We start from the raw sequence: 22631 nt of genomic DNA, 5'->3' as shown, positions 1-22631 counted from the left end.
ATCTTTTAAAATGTAGATGTATGTATCTGGGAAAGATTTTGAACACCATCATTGGAAAACCAAGGAAGAAATGCTTGCAAAAAATAGGTGTGGCACTTGCAGAAACATGTTTTAGCAAAGAATAAACATGTGCGTTTGTTAAGAGAACCTTAAAAATCACATGTTTATTGCATCAAAATAATGTCTGTATGTATTACATGATACTGTTCTATGACATTCCGTCAGTATCATCTGAGATAATGAGATTTCAACAGGCACATGGATTTAGAAATAATATAATATTTCTAAAATGTTAGCTAAACTACATTTGGAAAAGCTTTAAAATAATATATAGTTGATGGGCTGCAGCATATGTTTGTGAGCTAATGAGAATGGTAGTTTGTGTGTGCTTTTAATTTGGGAGTGGGGAAGGAAACATCTTTTTTTATGCATACAAAATGCTCTCTTCTTACGTGGTTAATTTGGAAATCCAAGGGCTGCACAAGCATTATCATTCTATAACTGCATACCAAACAGGGTCTTATCATAAATTACTAATACTACTTACGTTATTTACTGAACAAACTTACTATAGACTAAAGGAAAAATGATTTTGAATAATTAAAAGGCTCTGTGGGCATCAAAAGGGAGGCAAAAAAAATCAATGAAATTGTTACGCCTTTTGACTATCACTGCAAGTCAATTATTCCAGTTTTCTGAAATGTGTGTTCTAAAAATTGCTAATTAAGAAAACTAAAGGGAACAATCCAGTGAAAGTACAGCATTTTAATGACCCATTGGTTTTGCTGACAGCAGTGCAGCAAAAGCTTGGATAGTTTTATTGAGAAGTAAGTCTCACAACATTCAGTGCTCTTTACCCCCAGGTATGTGTGCACAGGACTTCCCTTTAAGACATGCACAACTCTCATTGAAATTAAAAAGCTCAAAAACACTTAACTTTGAACCCTCGAAGCCTTGTAAAACTAATTTATCACATAACAAAAAGTTAACGTATAAAATATGTTAAGTTTCCAACATACAGTATTGTGTTTTCAATGCATCTGTTCATACACTTTTAATATGTCCTAGGCTTAAAAGAGGAACTGTTGGAAAGGCCTGCTTCAGCTTTCCTCCACCTTGCACCTCCCACGTGTGCTGGATCTCAACTCCCATACCCCTATCCTGGCTGTGAATGATAGGATTTGTAATCCAATACAACTCGAGCATGCTGGGTTGCAGAAGGCTTATCAACACTGGTCAAATGATTATTCAGATACATTTCTATTTTGAAGGCAGATGTTAGCATTCCTTTGGCTGAAATCTTGTTGTTTAACACAGTAAGTCATATTGGAGTAGGCCAATTCAGTCTGGGCAGTCAACTGTTCCATAATCACATTGATTCATATGAGCCTACTCTACTTGCAACTTACGCTAAAACAAATCACAACTGGAGTGTTGTTGTTATTTAGTCATTAAGTCATCTCCATGGACCAGAGCATGCCAGGCCCTCCTGTCTTCCACTGTCTCCCAGAGTTGGCTCAAAGTCATGTTGGTAGCTTTGATGACACTGTCCAACCATCTCGTCCTCTGTCATCCCCTCTTTCTCTTGCCTTCACACTTTCCCAACATCAGGGTCTTTTCCAGGGAGTCTCCTCTTCTCATGAGATGGCCAAAGTATTGGAGCCACAGCTTCAAAATCTGTCTTTCCAGGGAACACTCAGGGTTGATTTCCTTCAGAATTTATAGGTTTGTTCTCTTTGCAGTCCAGGGGATCTCAAGAGTCTCCTCCAGCACCACTATTGAAAAGCATCAATTATACGGCGGTCAGCCTTCTTTATGGTCCAGTTCTCACTTCTATATATCACTACTGGAAAAACCATAGCTTTGACTATGCGGATCTTTGTTGGCAAGGTGATGTCTCTGCTTTTTAAGATGCTGTCTAGGTTTGTCATTGTTTTCCTCCCAAGAAGCAGGCGTCTTTAAATATCGTGGCTGCTGTCACCATCAGCAGTGATCATGGAGCCCAAGAAAGTAAAATCTGTCACTGCCTCCACATCTTCCCCTTCTATTTGCCAGGAGGTGATGGGACCAGTGCCCAATATCTTGGTGTTTTTTTAATGTTGAGCTTCAAACCATTTTTTGCACTCTCCTCTTTCACCCTCATTAAGAGATTCTTTAATTCCTCCTCACTTTCTGCCATCAGAGTGGTATCATCTGCATATCTGAGGTTATTGATATTTGCTCCGGCAATCTTAATTCCGGTTTAGGATTCATCCAGTCCAGCTTTTCGCATGATGTATTCTGCATGTAAGTTAAATAGGCAGGGAGACAATATACAGCACTTTCCTTTTTTGCATTTCCTTTTCTTTGGGATGGTTTTTGTTACTCCCTCCTGTACAATGTTACAAGGCTCCATCCATAGTTCTTCAGGCACTCCATCCACCAAATCTAGTTCCTTAGATCTGTTCTTCACTTCCACTGTTTATTCATAAGGGATTTGATTTAGTCTATACCTGACTAGCCCAATGGATTTTCCTACTTTCTTCAATTTAAGCTTGAATTTTGCTATAAACAGCTGATGAACAGAGCCACAATCAGCTCCAGGTCTTCTTTTTGCTGACTGTATAGAGCTTCTCCATCTTTGGCTGCAGAGAATGTAATCAATCTGATTCTGGTATTGCCCGTCTGGTGATATCCATGTGTAGAGTCACCTCCTGTGTTGTTGAAAAAGAGTGTTTGTGATGACCAGCTGGTTCTCTTGACAAAACTCTATTAGCCTTTGGCCTGCTTCAAGGCCAAACTTTCCTGTTCTTCCTTTTATCTCTTGACTCCCTACTTTAGCATTCCAATCCCCTCTAATGAGAAGAACATCTTTCTTTAGTGTCAGTTCTAGAAGGTGTTGTAAGTCTTCAGTCTCCTCAGCATTGGTGGTTGGTGCATAAACGTGGATTCCTGTGAATCCAATCCAATCTAGATTGGATTGCCTTGGATTCGTATTGAAATCATTCTATCATTTTTGAGATTGTATCCCAGTACAGCTTTTCCCACTCTTTTGTTGACTATGAGGGCTACTCCATTTCTTCTATGGGATTCTTGCCCACGATAGTAGATATGGTAATCATTTGAATTGAATTTGCCTATTCCCGTCCATTTTAGTTCACTGACACCCAGGATGTCAATGTTTATTCTTGCCATCTCCTGTGTGACCACATCCAGCTTACCAAGCTTCATACATCGTAGATTCCAGGTTCCTATGCAGTATTTTTCTTTACAGCATCAGACTTTCCTTTCTCTTCCAGGCAGCTGAGCATCCTTTCAACTGTTGCCCAACCACTTCATTATCTCTGGAGCTACTTGTACTTATTCTCTGCTCTTCCTCAGTAGCATGTTGGAATCCTTCTGACCTGAGGGGCTCATCTTCCAGTGTCATATCTTTTAGCCTTTTGTTTCTGTCCATGGAGTTTTCTTAGCAAAGATACTGGAGCAGCTTGCCAGTTCCTCCTCCAGGTGGATTGTGTTTAGTCAGAACTCTCCACTATGACCTGTCTGCCTTGGGTGTCCCTGCATGGCATAGCCCATAGCTTCTCTGAGTTACTCAAGCCCCTTTGCCATGACAAGGCAGCAGTCCGTGAAGGGGACAACTAGCGTAGGCCCATTTAAATCAGTGGAACTTAATAAAGAGTTGGCTCATCTAAACCCCATTGTTTCAATAGGCCTACTCTAGTTTGACTTACTGTGCAGGATTTCAGGCATTAACTCTCCACTGGGCAAAATATTAGGCAAAATCTGAATGCTCCTGAAAGCACCAGTCTCAGTACAGAGACTTGGAACTCATCTTTCACGTGAATAAGCAAAGGTTCGGCTTACAGGAATGTTTCCAAAGACAACCAGTAAGGTTGTTGACATTGGGGAAGCTGTTTTAAAGAGCTTAACTCCTAGAATCTGTCAGCTGATGGTCATGCTAGCTGCAGGATTCTGCATGGTGTTGTCCCCTAGAGTAACATTTTCAAGCTCTACTTAATTTGATGCTTATTTGTAGCCCTTTTGGAGACTGTAAAGACAGTCTTCATCGGGCAAAGATGCAAATATTGCCTTTTCATGGCTCAGTGAAGGGGTGGAGAGGGGGCAATCCTGGAATTCTAGAATAATTGAGTTGGAAGTTAATCCTTTGCTCAGTGTAGGAATCCAAATCAAAACAGATCTAACAGATGTTAGATGGTTGTCCTATTTTCTCTTGAATGCCTCCAGCATCCCAAAGATGTTACTGGTCAGTACCTCTCCTCCCTGGCTAACAAAGCTTTTCGTGAGAGATAATGGGAACTGTAGTCCTGCAACACATGAAAAGCCACACATTCCTCATTGTGACTACAGAATACACCATCTGCTCCATCCAGCAAACCTCACTGAGACAAACCCAGGCTGCATAGCAGCACCGTTGAGCAGATTGTGCCCATTAGGTTGGACACGTAACGCTTGATTGTAATTTGTCTGGTTTCCTCTTTCCTTTGGCATCCATTACCCAATGCCCAGTTTCTGGGATGTTATTTATGAAATCAAATGACTAAGTTGCCAAAAGAACAATACATAAATTGTGACTGCACCAGTCGTTACTGTGCTAATACTGGAACAGAGGAAGTTGCCTTATAACAATTCAGACTACTGATTCATCTAACTCCAAGGTGAGAAAATGTGGCCCTCCAGATGTTTTTATGACTGCAATTCCCATTTGCTCTTACCATTACCCGTCACTTGGGGCCAATGGAAATTGCAGCCCCTTCCTCAAAAAACTGGGGTGATACAGTTGCCCATTCCAATCAATATTGTCTATATCAGTGTTTCCCCACCCTGATGCCCAATATCACTTTGTTATAAGCAGCATATTGTCAGGAAATAATGGGATCTCTAGTCCAACACATCTGGAGGACACCAAGATGTGGAATTCCAGTCCATACTGACCAATTCCCTTTTAAAAATTGAATTATTCTCCTATGTGGTACTTTACCACTTGCTTTACTATTAATTTTCATCCTGTCCTATGCTACTGCTGTCGAATATCTCCGTTTTCTTTATTTCATAGCAAACATAAATGCCAATCAGCTTTGGCTATTCAAAGGAATAAGGCACTTTAGAAAAACGTGGGGCTTAACAACTCCCTCTTCAACATGAAACTGGAGTGACAAGAGACTACGCATCCGAAAATGCAATGTTCTATCATCAGCTAGTCTGGTTTCTGATAAGAGCAATGAACTCGTCACTGGAACCTCTAAGGCAAAATGAACCAAGGAAGTGGGTTTTAATTAGGCTTTTCCTAGGAAGTGGGATTAAGACATATTCATGTTTACTGGCTTGAATGTTCTGCGGACAGCTCAGAAAAGTTATATTTCCTACCAAATTTACCAGAATGCCAAAGTCAAAGGCTGTGCTGGGAATTCTCATCCATTAAAAAGAAAGAAAAAAGCTTTTCCAAGGTCTGGTTCTATGTGTAATCAGGTTGAGACCAGTCAGGTTTAGACCAGTCAGACAAGGCACAAAACTCTCCTTGAAGAAAATGGAAAAGCACAGCTAATTACACCTACTTTACTCCCATCTTCTCCATAATAAAAAAAAAAGTCAGAGGGCAGTAAGGCTTTCGCTGTTGCCTTCCCAACTTGGTGCCATCTACAACTTCCATCATCCCCACACACCATGGCATTATGCTAATAGCTGAGAATAATGGGATACGTAGCCCAGCAGCAGAACAAGGGTGTTCTAGCAGACTACATGTTACACAAAGAAGACAGAATTTGTCTGTCATGAATCAATCACTGTTCTGTTTCCATGGACGAGGCTAGGCTTTCCTATTATTAGAGGTCCCTGCTTGTCATCCTGTAATTATTAATTTCAAGACATCTTTGAGAAAGTAGGGTTCTGGCATGGAAAATGGACAGTCCATCAAATCTTGCTCTCATGCAATCTACATTTTATTTACTGCCTCCTAACAGTGTCTTCTAATTGAACATGGGCTCCGCATGGTGGCTCATTCAATATTAGGCAATTGCAGTATCCTTGTAGCAATGCTTTTATAAGGCACCTGTGCTTCTTCTCCACTTTTAGCTGTATGTTTTCAACATTCATCATGTTCCGTGAATTAACAGCTGAAATCCTCTTGCTTAGCTTTGTAGGTCACAGGTAGGATCATTAAATGTGGGGATTTGATGAGCCAGCTCATAATTTCATTTATTCCAATGAGTTTACTCTAGTTTCAATGCACTATGCTAAAGAAAATCACATTTAGAGTAGGCGTGTTTGAATCAAGGGAACTTATGGAGCAGCTGACTGATCAAATTCCCATTGATTCAATAGGCCTACTCTACTGTGACTTACTATGCTCAGCACCAGGATTTCAGCCAAGAAGTGAGGTCAATTAACTGAAATCTTTTACTAAGTTCTCTTGGTTAATCCCACCGCCATTTCTATTTTTTTAATGCTAATTAATTTTGGTCAATTTTCTTGAATTTTGGTAAATTAGCCTGTGGATCAGAGTGGACAATTTCTTACAGTTCCCAGTTCCAGACTGCTAGTCCCCGTTAGACTAGACCCACTGAATTGCTATGACATATGCATTTGCTGAATTCAGAAATTCTTCAATAGGCCTACTCTAGTTGAGGCTAGCAGCTGGTTTTAGGCCAAAATCTGCTAAAAAATAGCTTGTGGAAAATGACTAATGCAACTCCATCATTCTTCCTTGAGGAAGCATCTGTGGCATTTCTCATAAGGAGCACATCTACTTCAGGCTTTACATTACACCACTGCATGCAGCATGTATATGTCAAAAAGCAAAAATGGGAATGATCCAGACTCCATTCCCTCAGTCAGAGGATCCTCTGTGGAAAGTTCATCTCAAGGGATGTCTTCACAGAAAGAAGTTGGGGAGGTGATGGTTGATGATTCCTTTAAAAGGATGAATTAATTAATATCTCATTGGTCAAACAATAGTCCCATTTCCAATATGATAGATCTTGACCTGTCCCCTCACAGAGTGAATGACTCTTTCTGTTTGCTGAAAAGGCTGAGATATGGAAGAAGTTCCTTCTTGAGAAAATGTGGGAGTTATTCTATTTATTATTTCCCCCTTTTCTCTGAAGTTCTTCGCTTTACCATTGTTCCACTCTGTTCTGAAGGATACCTATCCTTTAAAAGCAGTCTTTCAGGGAACATAAAAAAAATCTAAAGAAGTAGAGTGAAAAAAACCCAACCCCCATCCTCCTCTTCTACAAGTACTCATGAATTTTCTGGATTAAACCCCTTATGTCACTGCAACTGTTGAGTGATGTTCACAGAAGAATTCAATTTCATGTTCCACAAAAGATTTATTTCCATTAAGGACTGCCTCCTGCTTTATGGAGTGGAATCCCACTGCCTTCAATACATCATTGCACCTAGCAAGTTGATATTGTATCTCCACGCTGACTTCCACTTGTCAGTTGTTGTTATATGCTGTCCAGTCGGAACCAACATATAACCAACCCTAATAGGGCTTTCAAGGTAAGGGAGATATTTAAGAAGTGGTTTTACCAGTTCCACACCCCTGGAGAAAAACACCTCTGGCTGAGCGGGGATTCAAACCCAGGCCTCCTGAGCCCTAGTCCATCACTCTATCCACTATACTACACTTGTCAGAGATCCGAGTAAAACAATAAGAAGCCCCTTACTTGGCTGAACCCTGATGAAGGATCTTTTCCCCATCCAATATTACTTTGCACTGCATGCTGGGACCTGTTGTATCTTAGGCCACACAACTCTATTCTTACTAGTTACACAAAACTACTGCCAATAGAAATCTCTCTCCAACAGGAAAGGGCTCCAAACAGAAGATACAGTATGGAGTCCAGGGTATTTCAGACGTCAGCTCGCAAAAGCCACAGCTAAGGGATGATGGAAGTTTTAGTATCAAACATCTGACAGATCAGAGAGGTTCCGCCTGCCTCCTGTAACAAATGCTGCCCTTCCAAAGGTAATTCCATTTACTGCATGTCAAGGAATGTTCAACAAGAGTCTCCCTGGAAATTCAGTTTTTGTAGAACTGGAGCAGAAGCTCTCAGAGGGTTCTGTAGAAGGAGGTCTTGAACAGCAACTTATTAACAGTTACAAAAGAGGGAGGTAAAAGCTTTTTAGTCCTCATAGGGCATTGATTATATTTGCAGTTATTCTTCACATCAGGTGTAAACAAGCTGGAAATGAGCAATGCATGAAAATTAAATTCATGCTTAATGCAGAGAAATGTTTCAGCTCGAAGAGGAACTTAAGAAGGAGCTCAATGAATCAATGTATAATGCGTTGTGGTGATTTTAAAAAAATTAATGTGATATGTTGTTTGGGGGGGGGAATCAATGCAAGTTTCTTAGCATTATTTTACACGCCCATCCCCCGCTCCAAATTTGCCACATCCCAAAACGTCTGCAAATCAAATGCTCCTATTTCCTCTCTCACGTGACTAAGGTGACACCGCTTAAGGCACAAATCTCCATAGAAATGAAACCAACCTTATCACATCCCCTGCAAAAGTATTCTCTCCCTGGAGGCTTAGGCCCTAGATATTTAAAAGAGCGCCTCTCCCTATACAGGGATCTGTTGGAAAGGCCTTTAAGTGTGTTCCACCCCTGAGAACAGTTCATTATATCAAGGCACAGGGGAGGGATTTTTCTGCTGTAGCACCCCAACTATGGAATGACCCCTCAGAGTCCTAGTTATTTGTTAGAAGCTTTAGGGGTTGAGGATCACGGCCTGCACAGATTTTAGTGCAACGTTTAATGTTTTTAATATTTTGGTTTTGTCTTGTTTGATTTTACATTCTTTAAATATCTTATATTTAAAACTTTTTATACAGCTTTGTAACCCACCCTGAGATTCTGTGATATAGGGCAGGATAATCGTCATCGTCATCGTCATCGTCATCATCATCACTTTTGAACTCCATAGCTGGAAAGGATCCTATGGATCGCCAAGCCTGGCCTTTCTCAAGGAGGCACAGTGGGGAATTGAACTCCCAACCTCTGGCTTCCCAGCCAGAGGCCTAGTGTTTAAATAAAACAAATAAAAATAAATACTGCTCATCCCAGACAAATTTCTACTCAGTCATGATTTGCAGGCTGATTTGGTAGGTGGATGAGAAGAATCCTATCCTTTATAATCCCGCTCAATGTCTGTAATACTTGTCCTACGAATGTCTTAACTTCAAAGCGACTCCTAGCTCAGAGTGGGAAATTTGTTGTCCTCCAGATGTTGCTGGTATCCAAGGTCTATCAAAACCAAACAGCATTGGCAATGGTCAAGAATAATGGGAACTGGAGTCCAACTACATCTGGGAACTCATTTCTTCCTCACCCATCTAATCTAGAGCTTTATAAAAAAGAGAAACAACCCTAAAATGGCCAGCCATTCCATATTTGTTTATTTGGAAGAAGTCCTATTCAACACTGTGGGACTTACTTCACAGTGAACACGTACCAGTGATGCACAGGCACCAGTACCCAAAAACACCCTTCTGGAAGAGGCAGGAAGAAAATCAGCATCTTGCTCAGGGTTGTAATGTAATAGGATATGGACTTTTAGGTGCTAACCCAGATTACTCAGAACTGAGCTCCCTGTATGAAGAGTATCATTGCTGGGCTGAGATACTGTCTTACTGTTACCCATCCTGTTATGGTTTGGGGGTAAGTCCATGCTAAGGCCAGAGGGCAAATTTCTCTCTTTGGACACCCTCTAAATATGGTTGGACTCCAACTCTCATCACTTGAAACCAGCACGACATTGCTCATGCTGACTGGTGATGTTGCAAATTGTGGTCCCATGCATGTGGTGGACACCAGCTTAGATAATTTAAACCAGTGGTTCTTAACCTTTGTTACTCGAATGTTTTTGAACTGCAACTCCCAGAAACCCCAGCCAGCACAGTTGGTGCTGAAGGCTTCTGGGAGTTGCAGTCCAAAACTCCTGAGTAACTCAAGGTTAAGAACCAGTGATTTAAACTGCCAAAAATTCAAGGAGAATGATTCGCGCAATTCAGAACTAAGAAAATGCAACTCATCAGATACTTCTCCTAGCCTGGATTCACTGAAATAAGGGGAGACACACACATGCCAAACCCTGCCCCACAACTACTCTTTCACTCAAGGGTGGACAACTTCAACACATCCCAGGGCCAGAACCCACCATGGGGTGCAGCCCATCCCTGCTCTACCCATGATAGCAATGTGCAAAAAGTTGTTTCAGTCAGGCAGAAAAGGCCTGTTTGAAGGGTCACCTATTTTATTTTTTATTTTTTGGTTCAGTGTGCCACAAAATGTTTGCCGCACAATTTGTGGTGGAGGAGGCTGAAGATAGAAAAATGGCTCCAAGGACTTCATGATGCCCAAGATGTTTAGATCTAGGAGACCATGTGGCATTTCTGCACAACTTTCATTTATTCCAATAGGCAAAATGCAACTTTCTTACATTCCATGGGGTTGCCTTCACACATGCTGGTTTGGGAGTGCTGCTTTATGTTCCTAATGTATCCTAAGCACTGGATTGTTCTAGACAAGGATGGCATTTTAACTGTTTTAGATAAAAATGAGCCTATCTGAGTATAGGGTTTAAGCATCAGCTCACTGGTATATAAGAGGTAACAGTACTTGAGAACAATAAATTAGAATGAGCTTAAATATAGACTCTCTTGTTTTAACATTATGCCAATACCAAATAAGTAGAGCTTGAGAAAGTTGCTTTTTCAGACTACAGTACCCAGAATCCCCCAGCTAAGGTCATGCTGACAGGGGAAATTCTGGGAGTTGTGATCTTAAAAAGTAACTTTTCTAAATTCTCCATGGAATCCATTACAGCAAAGGACCTTCTTACACAGCAAAAATGTCATGGGAACCTCCAGGTCTAGGTGAAGGCGCTAGAAGCCCAGATCCTGCAGGCGAGAAAAGGTTATGGGAGGAGCCAGGGTGCTGGCTCCACCCACACAACCAGATTCTCACATTACTACTCGTAGCACTATTGGAAATAACCAGATCAGAATGGGTTCCAAACTACCAGAACAATGTATGAAAGCAGCCATGTTTCATTATTGTTTAGGGTTTACCCTTTAGAAAAATCTTCTAGTCAATGCCAGTTTCCAAAGGAAACTTGGGAATTGTCAGAAAATTATAAATGAGCATTAAGCCAAGAAATGTACAGGATTTTTAGGGGGAACTCTAGGCATTCAGTAGCACAAACAATAGGCAGAGGGAGAGAACACTTTCTTCCTTGGATGTTTTAACAAAATGTTGGATCTACTTTAGAGACATACACTCTTTTCCTAGGGTAGCAAGTTTGATGAGTTAATTGACCAGTTAAGCTTCATATTTCTGTTATTCAGTAGTACTTCTAATTTTTCTAGCGCATATTTATGCAAGAGTCAGTCAAGAAGTGCCATGCAAAAGTGTGGCTTACTAACATATATCACAGCAGTAGAGAAAATGTAGAGATGGGAAAAGTTATTATTTTGCTACAGTCCTCATATTTCAACAGCAGCATGACCAGCGGCTATACTAAATGGAGTGTTCTGGAAATTGTCATTCAAAAAGGTAACTTTTCTCACCTCTGGAAAATCTAAAAATAATTTATAATCGTGGTCAAATCATTGACCACCATGTAACCTTTCTGTGACTTTATATACAGTGGTGCCTCGCTTAGTGCAGGAAAAAATGTTGCTAAGCGATTTCATCGCTAAACGGAATTAAAAAGCCCACAGAAATGCATTAAAACGTCATTAATGTGTTCCTATGCTCTTCAAAACTAACCTTAAGTGAAAATCCTCCATAGGGGCGGCCATTTTCGGTGCCTCTAAAGCAAGGACACACAGCGGGCGGCCATTTTGTTTACCCGGTGGCCATTTGGAAACCACAGATCAGCTGGCCGAAAATGGGGGCTTTGCAATGATCGCTTCCCCGCGATCATCGAAAAGCGAATTTTCCCCATAGGGACCATCGCTAAGCGATTTCGTCGCTCAACAGAGCGATCGCTAAGCAAGGCACCACTGTATTATAGTCTTAGAACTGTACAGTGGAAGGGACCCAATGGATCATCAAGTCCAGAATGGGGAATCAAATTCTCAGCCTCTGGCCAGATACCTAAACCACTGAGCTATCCAGCACTACATATTAACACTCTGTTCTGAAACTTTATTTTATTACTTTATTATGGTTGAAGACCAAATAAATAAATAATACAATGCAGAACAGAAATGTTAACACTCTGTTCTGTATCCACAGAGGAGAAATGCAGAGTATGCATATTTTATATAAATATGTAATAAATAAATATTTAGAATAGTGAATCCTCCCCTAGATCAGGGAGTGGAAACCTGTGGACTGCAACATATTGTGAACTACAGCTCCTATGAAAACTCATAATTAGTTATGTAGGGTGTGGCAGATGGGAATTACAGTCCAACAGCATCTAAGGGCCACAAGTAACACAGCCCTGTTCTAGATGTTGTACTCATAGCCATAAGTAATCTCCATGATCAGCAAAAGAGAAAACATTGGTACTTGGAAAAGTTACTTTTTGGATTATAACTCCCCCCAAAACTAAAAAAAAGAGTATCCCTCAAAAAGTAATTTCTCCAAGTTCTCGGAATGATTAGGCACACTTTATTTAGTCTTCTACGGCAGCATGTTAGTCCTCTCTAATGAGCACAGTCAGGAAATGGAGAGAGGCTGGTTTGTCAACTGTCTCAAAAGACAGCTCCTCCTGTTCCTGCACATTTAGCCTTCATTGTCTGCAGCAATCAGTGTGACTATAAGCATGGTTGCATGCTAATTCCAGCAGGACCAGCTCTTGTTTAAAGCACTGCAGCAGGAACATGTAGAAAACCCCTGACAAGCTAAGTAAATCTCCATTATTATTCCTAAAGGGAGGAAGATGGTTGGATTGTCATGACTATTTGAGTTCTTGAAGCTATCTATGGAAATACAGTACTTAGCTAACCCTACTGCTGTACATCAATCAAGCTTCTTGCTTAACGGACATTACTCTATAGATGGGACTAAATCAAATCTTCAATCCAAAACAGATTTCAGATAGGTTCTGAATGTTGATTTCATTTCTAAAAACACATAACTAGTCAATAATGTGGCTCACAAATCAACTATATCAAGACTGTTACCTTTCATGGACTCATTTATAACAGCACAATGAACCAAATGGAAACTTCAGCTATCAAAAGACTGAGCAAACATGCAAGAAATTATTCTAATTTTGATGCTCTCGTCCTAATTTTGGGAATTTGTGTTGCTTATAAGACCTGCAAGAAAGAGTCCAGCAGTTCCTAAGGCTGAGGATAACAAACTGAGTTTTGATTTGGAACTGGTCACTGGACATCAAGCAGTTCAGCACAGCTAACTGAGGCTGGCTCTTACACCAGGCAGCAGAAGCAATAGTTGGAAGACTCAAGCTGGACTGAACCATTTCCAACTGCATGTAGGTAATCTCCTAGAACTTCATGCAAACAGAAAATGAACATAGCAGGCAAAGAGTTGCAAAGCAATCTTTGACCATTACTGGCCAGTTTTCTATTTGCAGGGAGCTAGCTACCAAACAAGCTATGTCCTACCTATAGCCTGAAGTGGTACAATCCATAACCTCATTTGACTGCACATATAGACCCAGTCTGAGCAAACACTGCTGAAGTTACTTATGAATTCCATATGCTACAGTTTGATGGACTCTTTGCAGAACCCCATTCCATTTATTGACAAGCTATTCAAACGCATTGCTTAACTGACTTATTCATATAAATACATTTCTTTTCTCTTTTTTTGACAGCATAATTTAATGCTTACCTTAGTAATGTTTGAGAAAAGTATTTCAGTGTGTTTGCAATGTCAGTTCCAGAGGGGACAGGATAAATGTTGTGAAGGACACGATTATGGTATTCTTGCAAGTACCGGATCTTGGAAGCAACTGAAGTTCACCATGTTGAAGAAGACAAGAGAATAGAAAAAGAATCTCTTAGCTCAGTCCTTTTTGTGTCAAACCAAAAACACCAGACAGGGTTCTTTTTTTTCCCTGTCTGCAATCCAGCACAGATGCACATGATCACTGATTTTCCATAGGATTTTTATACACACACAAACACAGATTTGAGAGAGAGAGAGAGAGAGAGCAGTTGCACATTGGTGAGGTCACTTAAACCAAGGAGTTATGTTCAGCTATGTTTAAATGTATTGTTTTTATGGCTTGTTAAGTATGTAATGGGAGGGGCTGAGTGAGGATCACATACTGATAAGAGTGGTTCTGATTGGCTGGGAGAAATTAGGGGAGGGGAATGTCCATTAGGTTTTTAGGAGCAGCCTGGTGTAGGGTGAGCAGGGAGAGGGTGGTTTTTGGAGTCTGGGGTTAAATCAGTCTAGGTCAATGGAGGCAAACCTTTTTCGGCTCGAGTGCCCAAAATGAGGGGTTGGGGAAGAAACCAGTGGCTGCTGTGCCGCCCAGAAGACCAGAACCGGAACAGGAAGTGGCAGTTTCAGGGGGAATCATGGAACAGACAGGAAGTTAAAGGGGAATCATGGGGACAGACAGGAAGTTAAAGGGGGAAATCATGGGGAAGGACAGGACGTTAAAGGGGGAATCATGGGGACAGACAGGAAGTTAAAGGGGGAATCATGGGGATGGACAGGAAGTTAAAGGACCCAGAACAGGAAGAGAAAGGGGGGATTCTCAGCTGCATCCATTTCAAAAGGTTTGCTGCGTGCCAACTGTGGCATGCGTACCATAGGTTCGCCATCACTGATCTAGGTTGTCCGTTAAAGCATATTAGATTCTAAGAATGAGAGTGAAAGGGAACAATATTAGATAAATGAATTTAACGTCTAGGAAAGAAAAGTGATGTTTTAACACTTTTATTTTAATAAGACCCTATTAGTTTTTATTCAAGCTGAGTGGTGCTGAGTTCAATACCTGAGGGCTAGTTATGAACAAAGCAGGCAAATGAGTATACATAAGTGCAGTTAAGAGTTAAGAATATTAGCTTTGTCTTCAAATATATCTAAACTCATTGAAATCATTAGATTTAGCACACCCAACTCAGTGTTTATTGGGGCCGTGCTCCAATAGATGCAGGCTGAAAGCAGTTAGAGCTAGATTTTATTCCATCTGTCAGCCTCCAACAACGTTACTGAGGTCCAGTTTCTCTGCAAGTTAAAAAAAAAGCAAAGTAAAATGGCAGGACACTGATGCAATGATCCAAACCTTGCATAACACTGTTTTACAATGATGTATTTGTTTGTAAAATTACTTACATTCTACCTTTCAACCCTCAAAAGGATAATATGAAGAAAAGACTGAGGGACAGGGGGAAATGTTCATAAGCAAGAAGGAAATGTTTGAGCCCCAACATGAGCTCCTTCCTGTTTGGTATACATCATTAGACCGGGAAGTCTTCCATAAACATAGACAATGAATTCTACAAAGCAGGGAAATATAGAGGAAATTGCACATTTCTTAGTCAAACACATTTCTATAAACAAATTTCCAAGGAAATCAAGTGTTTTTCAAATTTTGAGGGTATCATGCGACAAAGAAGATGGCAAATCACAGGATTCATCTGCCTTTTATTTCCATATGTGCCAATTAGTTGCTTGTTGTTGAAAGAGTTCAGTATGATCACAAGGTGTTTTAATAATACTGTCATCATGAAAAATCTTTGATTTTTTTCAGAGAAAGGTGGAAAAGAAAACATGGCAAGTTAAACAAACAAATAAATTAGATGTTTCCAGGAAACAGACAGTGAAAGTGCAAAAGATTTTAGGAAGGACTCAACTAAATCAGAGCAAATGTTAATGTAGCCCATGTCTGGAGAATATGATGCCTTCCTGATGATTTGGGACTTTGGCTGCTGTCAGTCCTACTTTGCATAGCAAATAGTGAGACCTAATGGGAATTAGAGACCAACAACAACTGGAGAGCCACTCATTCTCCAGCCCTGATTTAGACCAGCATCCTAGTTTCGCTAATGGCTAACCAAATGCTGCTGAGAATCCCACAAGCAGGACTTACTGGTAACAGCCTTCTTCATTTCTTATTCTTGTGCTTTAGTGATATAATGATGGTGTCTGGCCCTAGATGTTGCATAGAGCCATGATCATGATACAGACTCAGGCTCAATGAAAATAAAGGATGCCTTGTCTTAGAAGACCTTGTTGGACTGCAGATCCCATGACTCTCACCTTTGGCTATGCTCATTAGGTCTGACAGAATCTGCAATTCAAAATCTGCAGGGCAGTACACTCCCCGTTTCCCACTTAAAGCTAGAATTCCTACAGCCTCCTCTAGAAAAATCCAGTTATCATCTCCCAGCCTGTAGTGAAGAGAAGAAATCACATAAGAGTCTGAGTACAAAGAGGCAGCGGCAGAATTCCCTTTGTCTGCAGTAGGAGCAGACCTGAGGCTAAAAAAGACTGCTCTCCAGCCATTAAACTTCACATGGCCCCAAGTGGATGCATTAAAGATGTGCAGGGAAGGCAGGAGACCATTTAATTTTTCATACAGATGCCAACAAAGATGACTGGCTGCCACTCCACACAACATTTTTTAGTTATTAGAGGCTGGCCTTCGGAGGCTGGTCCAAAGCCGAGGCCTGAACATCTGCCAGAACAGATGCCAGCAAGGGTGGTCTTAGCATTAGGCAGGTGAGGCAGCCTCCGGTGGCAGGGACGCAGCAACCAAGTACTAAAGGAAACGGTTGTATTCCATGAGTCCCACTGAATGCCTTCTAAATTAGCCTGCTGCCTTCAAGTATAGTGGAGGATGCCACCCCATCATCAGTGTTGAAGAGAGATTCCTTTGCCAATCCATCATACATGGAATTGCAGGGATATTCATCTTGTTTGTTGCTTCAGAATGCACCAAATTTTACGCCAGTCCTTGGAGTGGAGACTGAGCTGCCAGAGATGAATATGAACGTATTTGGGGTGATTGGACTATACTGCAACATTTCTGTGAAACTGTATGATTTGTGATGTTTTACCTCATTGCTTTAAAGATAAAATATTTTTCCTGTCCTTAAGTTTTCGGGGAGGGGGAAAAAGGGAGAATCATAGTACAGTGGTGCCTCGCTAGACGATGATAATCCGTTCCACTGAAATTGCTGTTTAGCGAAATCATTGTCTAGCGAAAAGCATTTCCCCATTGGAATGCATTGAAACCTGTTTAATGCGTTCCAATGGGGAAGAATTGTCGTTGTCTTGCAAAGATCAGCCATAGGAAAGCCGCTTTGCGAACCACCGATCAGCTGTTTAAATCGCTATCTTGCAAAGCTTAGGTCCCGTAAACACCTGTTTGCGAGCACGGAGGGATCTGTCAAAATCGTCTCACTATAACGATCGCAAAAAGCCAATGTCTAGCGAAAAAACTGTCATGTGGGGTAACTGTGTAGCGAGGCACCACTGTATAATCATGTTGTTGTATACTCAGTCTTCATGGTAGGATTTAGGTCAAAGCTAGGATGGACCAAGTAGGGCTTTTCCCCAAGCATTGAAATCTAGAGGGCCATCCACTGGTGACTAGTAAATAAATGGCAACTCTCCCAGTCTTATTCATTTTCCTTTTGCTCAATAGTATAAACACCCAGTTTCTTTTTAGGGAGAGACAGCATTCTCCTGTTCTTTTGTCATGGGGTGGAGGACTTGCCCCAGGTGCCGAAATGACAAGTTATGGCTCTGATGGGATTTCCTATACTGATCCAATGCAGCACAGAAATGTCACCTTAATCATGTTGCTGAATGGTTTCTGTAGTTCCAGTCACAACATTTTAATCCTGAGTCTCACAAAGCCACCGTTCCATTATAGTAAACAAACCCATGTAAACTGTGCCCTAGTGAGTCACAGCCTAATTTTCAGAAGTGATTAAACCTACCTTTGTGGGAGTCAGCTGATGCCATGTCCTTTGGGAACCAGCTTATGCTTCATTTCAAACCAAAAAAATAAGTTATCCAGCCCTATGGGTACTTCCCTTTAATGCCCCATATCACACAAGGACTTCCTCCCCAGTCCGAACTCCAGACTTTGCCCCACAGAAGTGGAAGCAAAGTCAGGTGTAACAAGAAATCCAGAGCTGGTGAAGGATTCAAAGCTTGGGAAACTTACTTTTTGACCAATTGATTAGGTTACTGAGGAAAATTCCTCTGACTGTTTTTTAATGTGGTTGTATGGTGTTTTTTTATGCTTTGTGAACTGCCCTGAGTAGTGATTTCATAAAGTCAGGTTTATTGCACAGTTACAAGGAAGAACAAAAAACCTCCTATCTGAAAGGAGGAAGACATCAGGGAAGGTCAAAGTCAAGTATATGAACAGGATGAGACATGAGCTTGTGACAATTCAGGATATAGACTTTCTTGTCTTGCCAGTTTGGGGTTTCCCACATTTGTTTCAGCACCATGTTATTCTTGCTTCATCACCACCTTGCTTACTCCAAGACAGAGCATGGCCATACTGGCCAGGGGACTCTGTGAGTTGTAAGCTGGAAAAGTCACTTGTCCAAGTTGTGCTCTAGAGCAGTGGTCCCCAACCTTGGGCCTCCAGATGTTCTTGGACTTCAACTCCCAGAAATCCTGTCCAGCAGAGGTGGTGGTGATGAAAGCTTCTGGAAGTTGTAGTCCAAGAACATCTGGAGGCCCAAGGTTGGGGACCATTGCTCTAGAGTATAGAGAACTGATGAACAAAAGTTTCCCACATAAGAATGAGAAACAGGGAGGTGCCAGAGGACTGGAGGAGGGCCAATGTTGTCCCTATCTTCAAAAAGGGCAAAAAAAAGAGGAACCTGGGAACTACAGGCCAGTCAGCCTGACATCAATCCCAGGCAAAATTCTGGAACAGATTGTAAAGCGATCATTGTGCAGGGGCCTAGAAAACAATGCAGTAATAACTAGAAGCCAAAAACAAATCCTGCCAAACTAATTTGACTTCATTTTTAATCAGGTCACCTTCCTGATGGACAGAGTGAATGCTATAGACATAGTATATCTTGACTTCAGCAAAGCTTTTGACAAAGTGCCCCATGATATCCTAATTAGCAAGCTAAGTAGTTGTGGGCTGGATAGATCAAGTGTCAGATCTTTTTCATTGGAAAAAGAAACCAATTGCACAGTTACAAGATGGGAGATAGCTGGCTCAGCAAAACAACGAGGGAGAAGAATCTTGGAATTGTCATAGATCACAAGCTAAATATGAGCCAACAGTGTGATGTGGCTACAAAAAAGGCAAATATTTTAGGCTGCATTCATAGAAGGATAGTTTCCAAATCCCACAAGGCACTAGTCCCCCTCTATTCAGCATTGGTTAGGCCTCACCTTGAGTATTGTGTCCAGTTCTGGACACCATACTTCAAGAAGGATGCTAACAAATTGGAACAAGCTCAGAGGAGGTTCACAAGGATGTTCAGGGGGCTGGAAACCAAGCCTTATGAGGGAAGCCTGAAAGAATTGGACATGTTTAGCCTTGAGAAAAGAAGACTGAGGGGTGATATGATAGCATTTTTCAAATATTTCAAAGGCTGTCATACAGAGGAGGGTAAAGATCTGTTCTTGATCATCCCAGAGTGCAGGACATGCAACAATGGGATCAAGCTAAAGGAAGCCAGATTTTGGTTGAATATCAGGAAAAACCTCCTAACTGTTAGAACAGTACGACAGTGGACCCAGTTACCTTGGGAGCTGATGAGTGCTCTGACACTGGAGGCATTTTAAAAAACTTAGATAATCACCTGGCATATATGCTTTGATTGTATTCCTGCGTTGAGCAGGGGTTGGCCTTGTAGGCCCCTTCCAACTTCACTTTTCTATGATTCTATGATTCTACAATTGAAGATGGGCAACATCAATCTTTTCTATAATATTTGACCCCAAATAGCCAACAGTTATATTTTTTTCTTGAATTGGGAAGAAAGAATTCACCCTACCCATCAAAGACTAGGCAAGAAGACTTACAATATTTTTCAGTGTATAAAACGATGCTTTTTCCTTTTATACACAGAAGGAAGCAGTCGCATGCATGCTCAGGCACCTCTTGCTGCTGCCTCCCATGCCTGCCTGATCACCCCCTCCAGTGGGACTGATGGTCGCCGCCTTGTCCCCTACGGTGGTGGAGGCAGCAGGAGGCAGATGCAGGGCAAACAAACACTTGCATGCACTCGGCCACCTCTTCCTCCTGCTGCCTCCAGATCACCTCCTCCAGCAATCTTCTTAGGGCAGAGACAGCCCCGGCAGTTGCACTGGAAGAGGTAATCGGGTGGGTAGCAGAGACAGCAGCAGCAGGAGAGATGGAGGTGGAGGATTGCCCATTAACTGCTCCTACACCTCCATCATGAGTCAAAATTAGGGGGTAGTTTTATACATTGGGGGGTCGTATGCACAGAAAAATACGGTAATTTGAAACTTCAGCAAGTTGGCCATTAGGATGATCAGACTAAAAGATGAGAGATTTCTGGAATGGATTAAATTTGCAAGGAGACATTCTAGAATCTTCTTCTTTGAGGGATTTGGATAGAAAGATCAGCAAGAACCCCTCATGGACTGCTCAGTTATACAACATCAGACCTTGGAGCAGGGATGGATCTACACATGGGTTCCTTGCAGTTTGATATTTCTGTGGTTCCTTTATGCCATTTCATTCAGTGTTGGTCAACCAAACTACAGCAACAGTCAGCTGACCACACATTGCAGTTTCTTGATAGGGTGTCTTAGAAACAACCAGCTTCAATACTGTATATGGATCTGGCCAATCCCTTCCTTTCTCTAATCATATCTCTATTTCTCTGAGGACATAAATATTACCTCACTGGTGGCTTTAAAAAAAGCATAGAATAAGACTTTTTTTTTCATATGTAACCCAAAATATCAACAAGGACAAAGTTTCCTGTGGGAGGAAGGGAAAAGATAGCTGTTTCTGAAGGATTCCTATTTTTTTATTTCTTAAAGTCCTTCAAAAGAACAGGAGAGCCACCAAGAAATTAATCCAATGATGAAGATTTTCTTAAGGTCGCCATGGAACCGATTCAAAGACGTTGCAGATAAATTAAATAAGCCAAGTCAAAAGCCTGCATTTCTTCCCTTAGGTTTATCATTTCATACAGGGAAATGGAAGCAGGGGGAGGGTGGATAAAATACTATCCAAGGGATGATTTGATGGATCCACACACTGGAGCCTTGCTTTAAAGATAAGCAACTGGAGAGATGGACCGATGGCTGGCAACGCCAGTGATGGTCGAATGCCATCGGAAGTGGGAGGGAGGGAGAGAGAGAGAAAGGCGCTCTTTAAGATGATATCGCTGTTGGTGTGTAGGTAAGCCAAGGTGATGGCCGCGCCGCATCCAGCACCACGGACAGCACCATGGCTTCCCGCCCCTTTCCTTTGCCCGCCCGGCTGCCGATCGCTGACTTACACTGCTCCGCTTTGGTCGACATGGCGATGGAGCTGAAGAAGGGGAAAGACTTGGTCGCAATATTGGCGGCTTCTCCACTAGCGCTGGGCGGCGATCTCCCGGGACCGAGGCGGTGGCGGCGGCGGCGGCGACGAGATCATCCCCTCCTTCTCGCCAGAGCTGCCTCCCGCCTCCTTCGCTGCCTCTACCATTGCTGCAAACTGCAACGCTGCCTCCCGCCTCCCCTCCCCAAAAGACGTCCGCGGGAGGGAGGAGCCGGCGGCGCCTTCAATGGCGCTGAAGCAGAGCCCACCTGGGCCCTCCGAGCCTTCGCGACCGGTCCCCGGACCGTCCGTGGGCGATCAAAGGCAAAGCGGCAGAAACGCGCCGTCCGGGAGAAGCCGCGGGGCGATCAATGGAGAAGGCTGGGAAACACGCTCCCCCTCGTGCCCACCCACCACCACCCCCATAGGCAAAATGAGCTCGACCACTGATGGAAAGAGGAAAGCAGGGGAGGAGCGTTCCATTCATGAAGACAGGCGTTGGAGGGAGGCCAGCCTTTTAAAGGGGAACCCACCACCTGCCCTGCTCGGAGCAGCCTTCAAAGCTGGGCAAAAAGGAAAGCGACGGGGTGGCAGCAAGGAGCCCAATGATTTTTTCAGGTTGAGTCACAAGACGTGGTCACGTTCCTCCATTTCCATTGAGATTCAGTTTGCAGGCTTAGATTGATTTCATTCTATTCGTTCGTTCGACTGCCCTTCCTCAAAGCAAACTAGGCTGGTGTACAACATGATACAGGTCGGAAGTAACCAACTACATATCAAGAATTACTTAGAATTAATTTCTTTGCAGTAACATAAGATATAACCAGTGGTGTAGTGTTAAATTTAGAACTGCAGACACCAAATATGGTATTTTCCGCAGCCAGCCACCCTCCCATAAGAAGAGCCTCAAAACACTGGCAATTGGATCAGTCCATCTGAACTAATGAGGAGCAAGTCTTTTGTAAGGTTCATGCTTGTATATGCCCATTCAAGACCAAACCACCTTCAAATCCTTTGAATTACAGCTTGCAACAATATATTGTTTCTGAGAAAATCTGGTTTTTGACCAGCTATTCTAAAGTGTACCATTAAGCTCAAAGGGAATGTGGAACGTACCCGCTAGTCAGAAAATCTTGGGGCTTTGACCCTACAAGCCCTGGTTCCACTGTACCATTGGAAATTACTAA

General features: G+C 42.1%; 1 protein-coding gene across 11 annotated transcripts in view; it reads right to left on the bottom strand.

The window, feature by feature from the left end:
* UNC79 (unc-79 subunit of NALCN channel complex) overlaps nt 1–21650 on the bottom strand; it is a 172596-nt gene extending 150946 nt beyond the window's left edge. For all 11 annotated transcript variants that reach the window (XM_072986600.2, XM_072986602.2, XM_072986604.2 and 8 more), the window contains exons 1-2: nt 21422–21650; nt 13827–13947 (exon numbers count right to left, since the gene is read on the bottom strand). In XM_072986600.2, coding sequence (XP_072842701.2) covers nt 13827–13947; nt 21422–21443 — 143 coding nt within the window. In that variant the 5' untranslated portion in view covers nt 21444–21650. The remainder of the gene's footprint in view (nt 1–13826; nt 13948–21421) is intronic.
* Nucleotides 21651–22631: the final 981 nt, after the last annotated feature.

Source organism: Pogona vitticeps, chromosome 1, assembly GCF_051106095.1.
Source record: "Pogona vitticeps strain Pit_001003342236 chromosome 1, PviZW2.1, whole genome shotgun sequence".
Lineage (NCBI taxonomy): Eukaryota > Metazoa > Chordata > Lepidosauria > Squamata > Agamidae > Pogona > Pogona vitticeps.
This window is presented reverse-complemented; position numbering and strand designations above follow the sequence as displayed.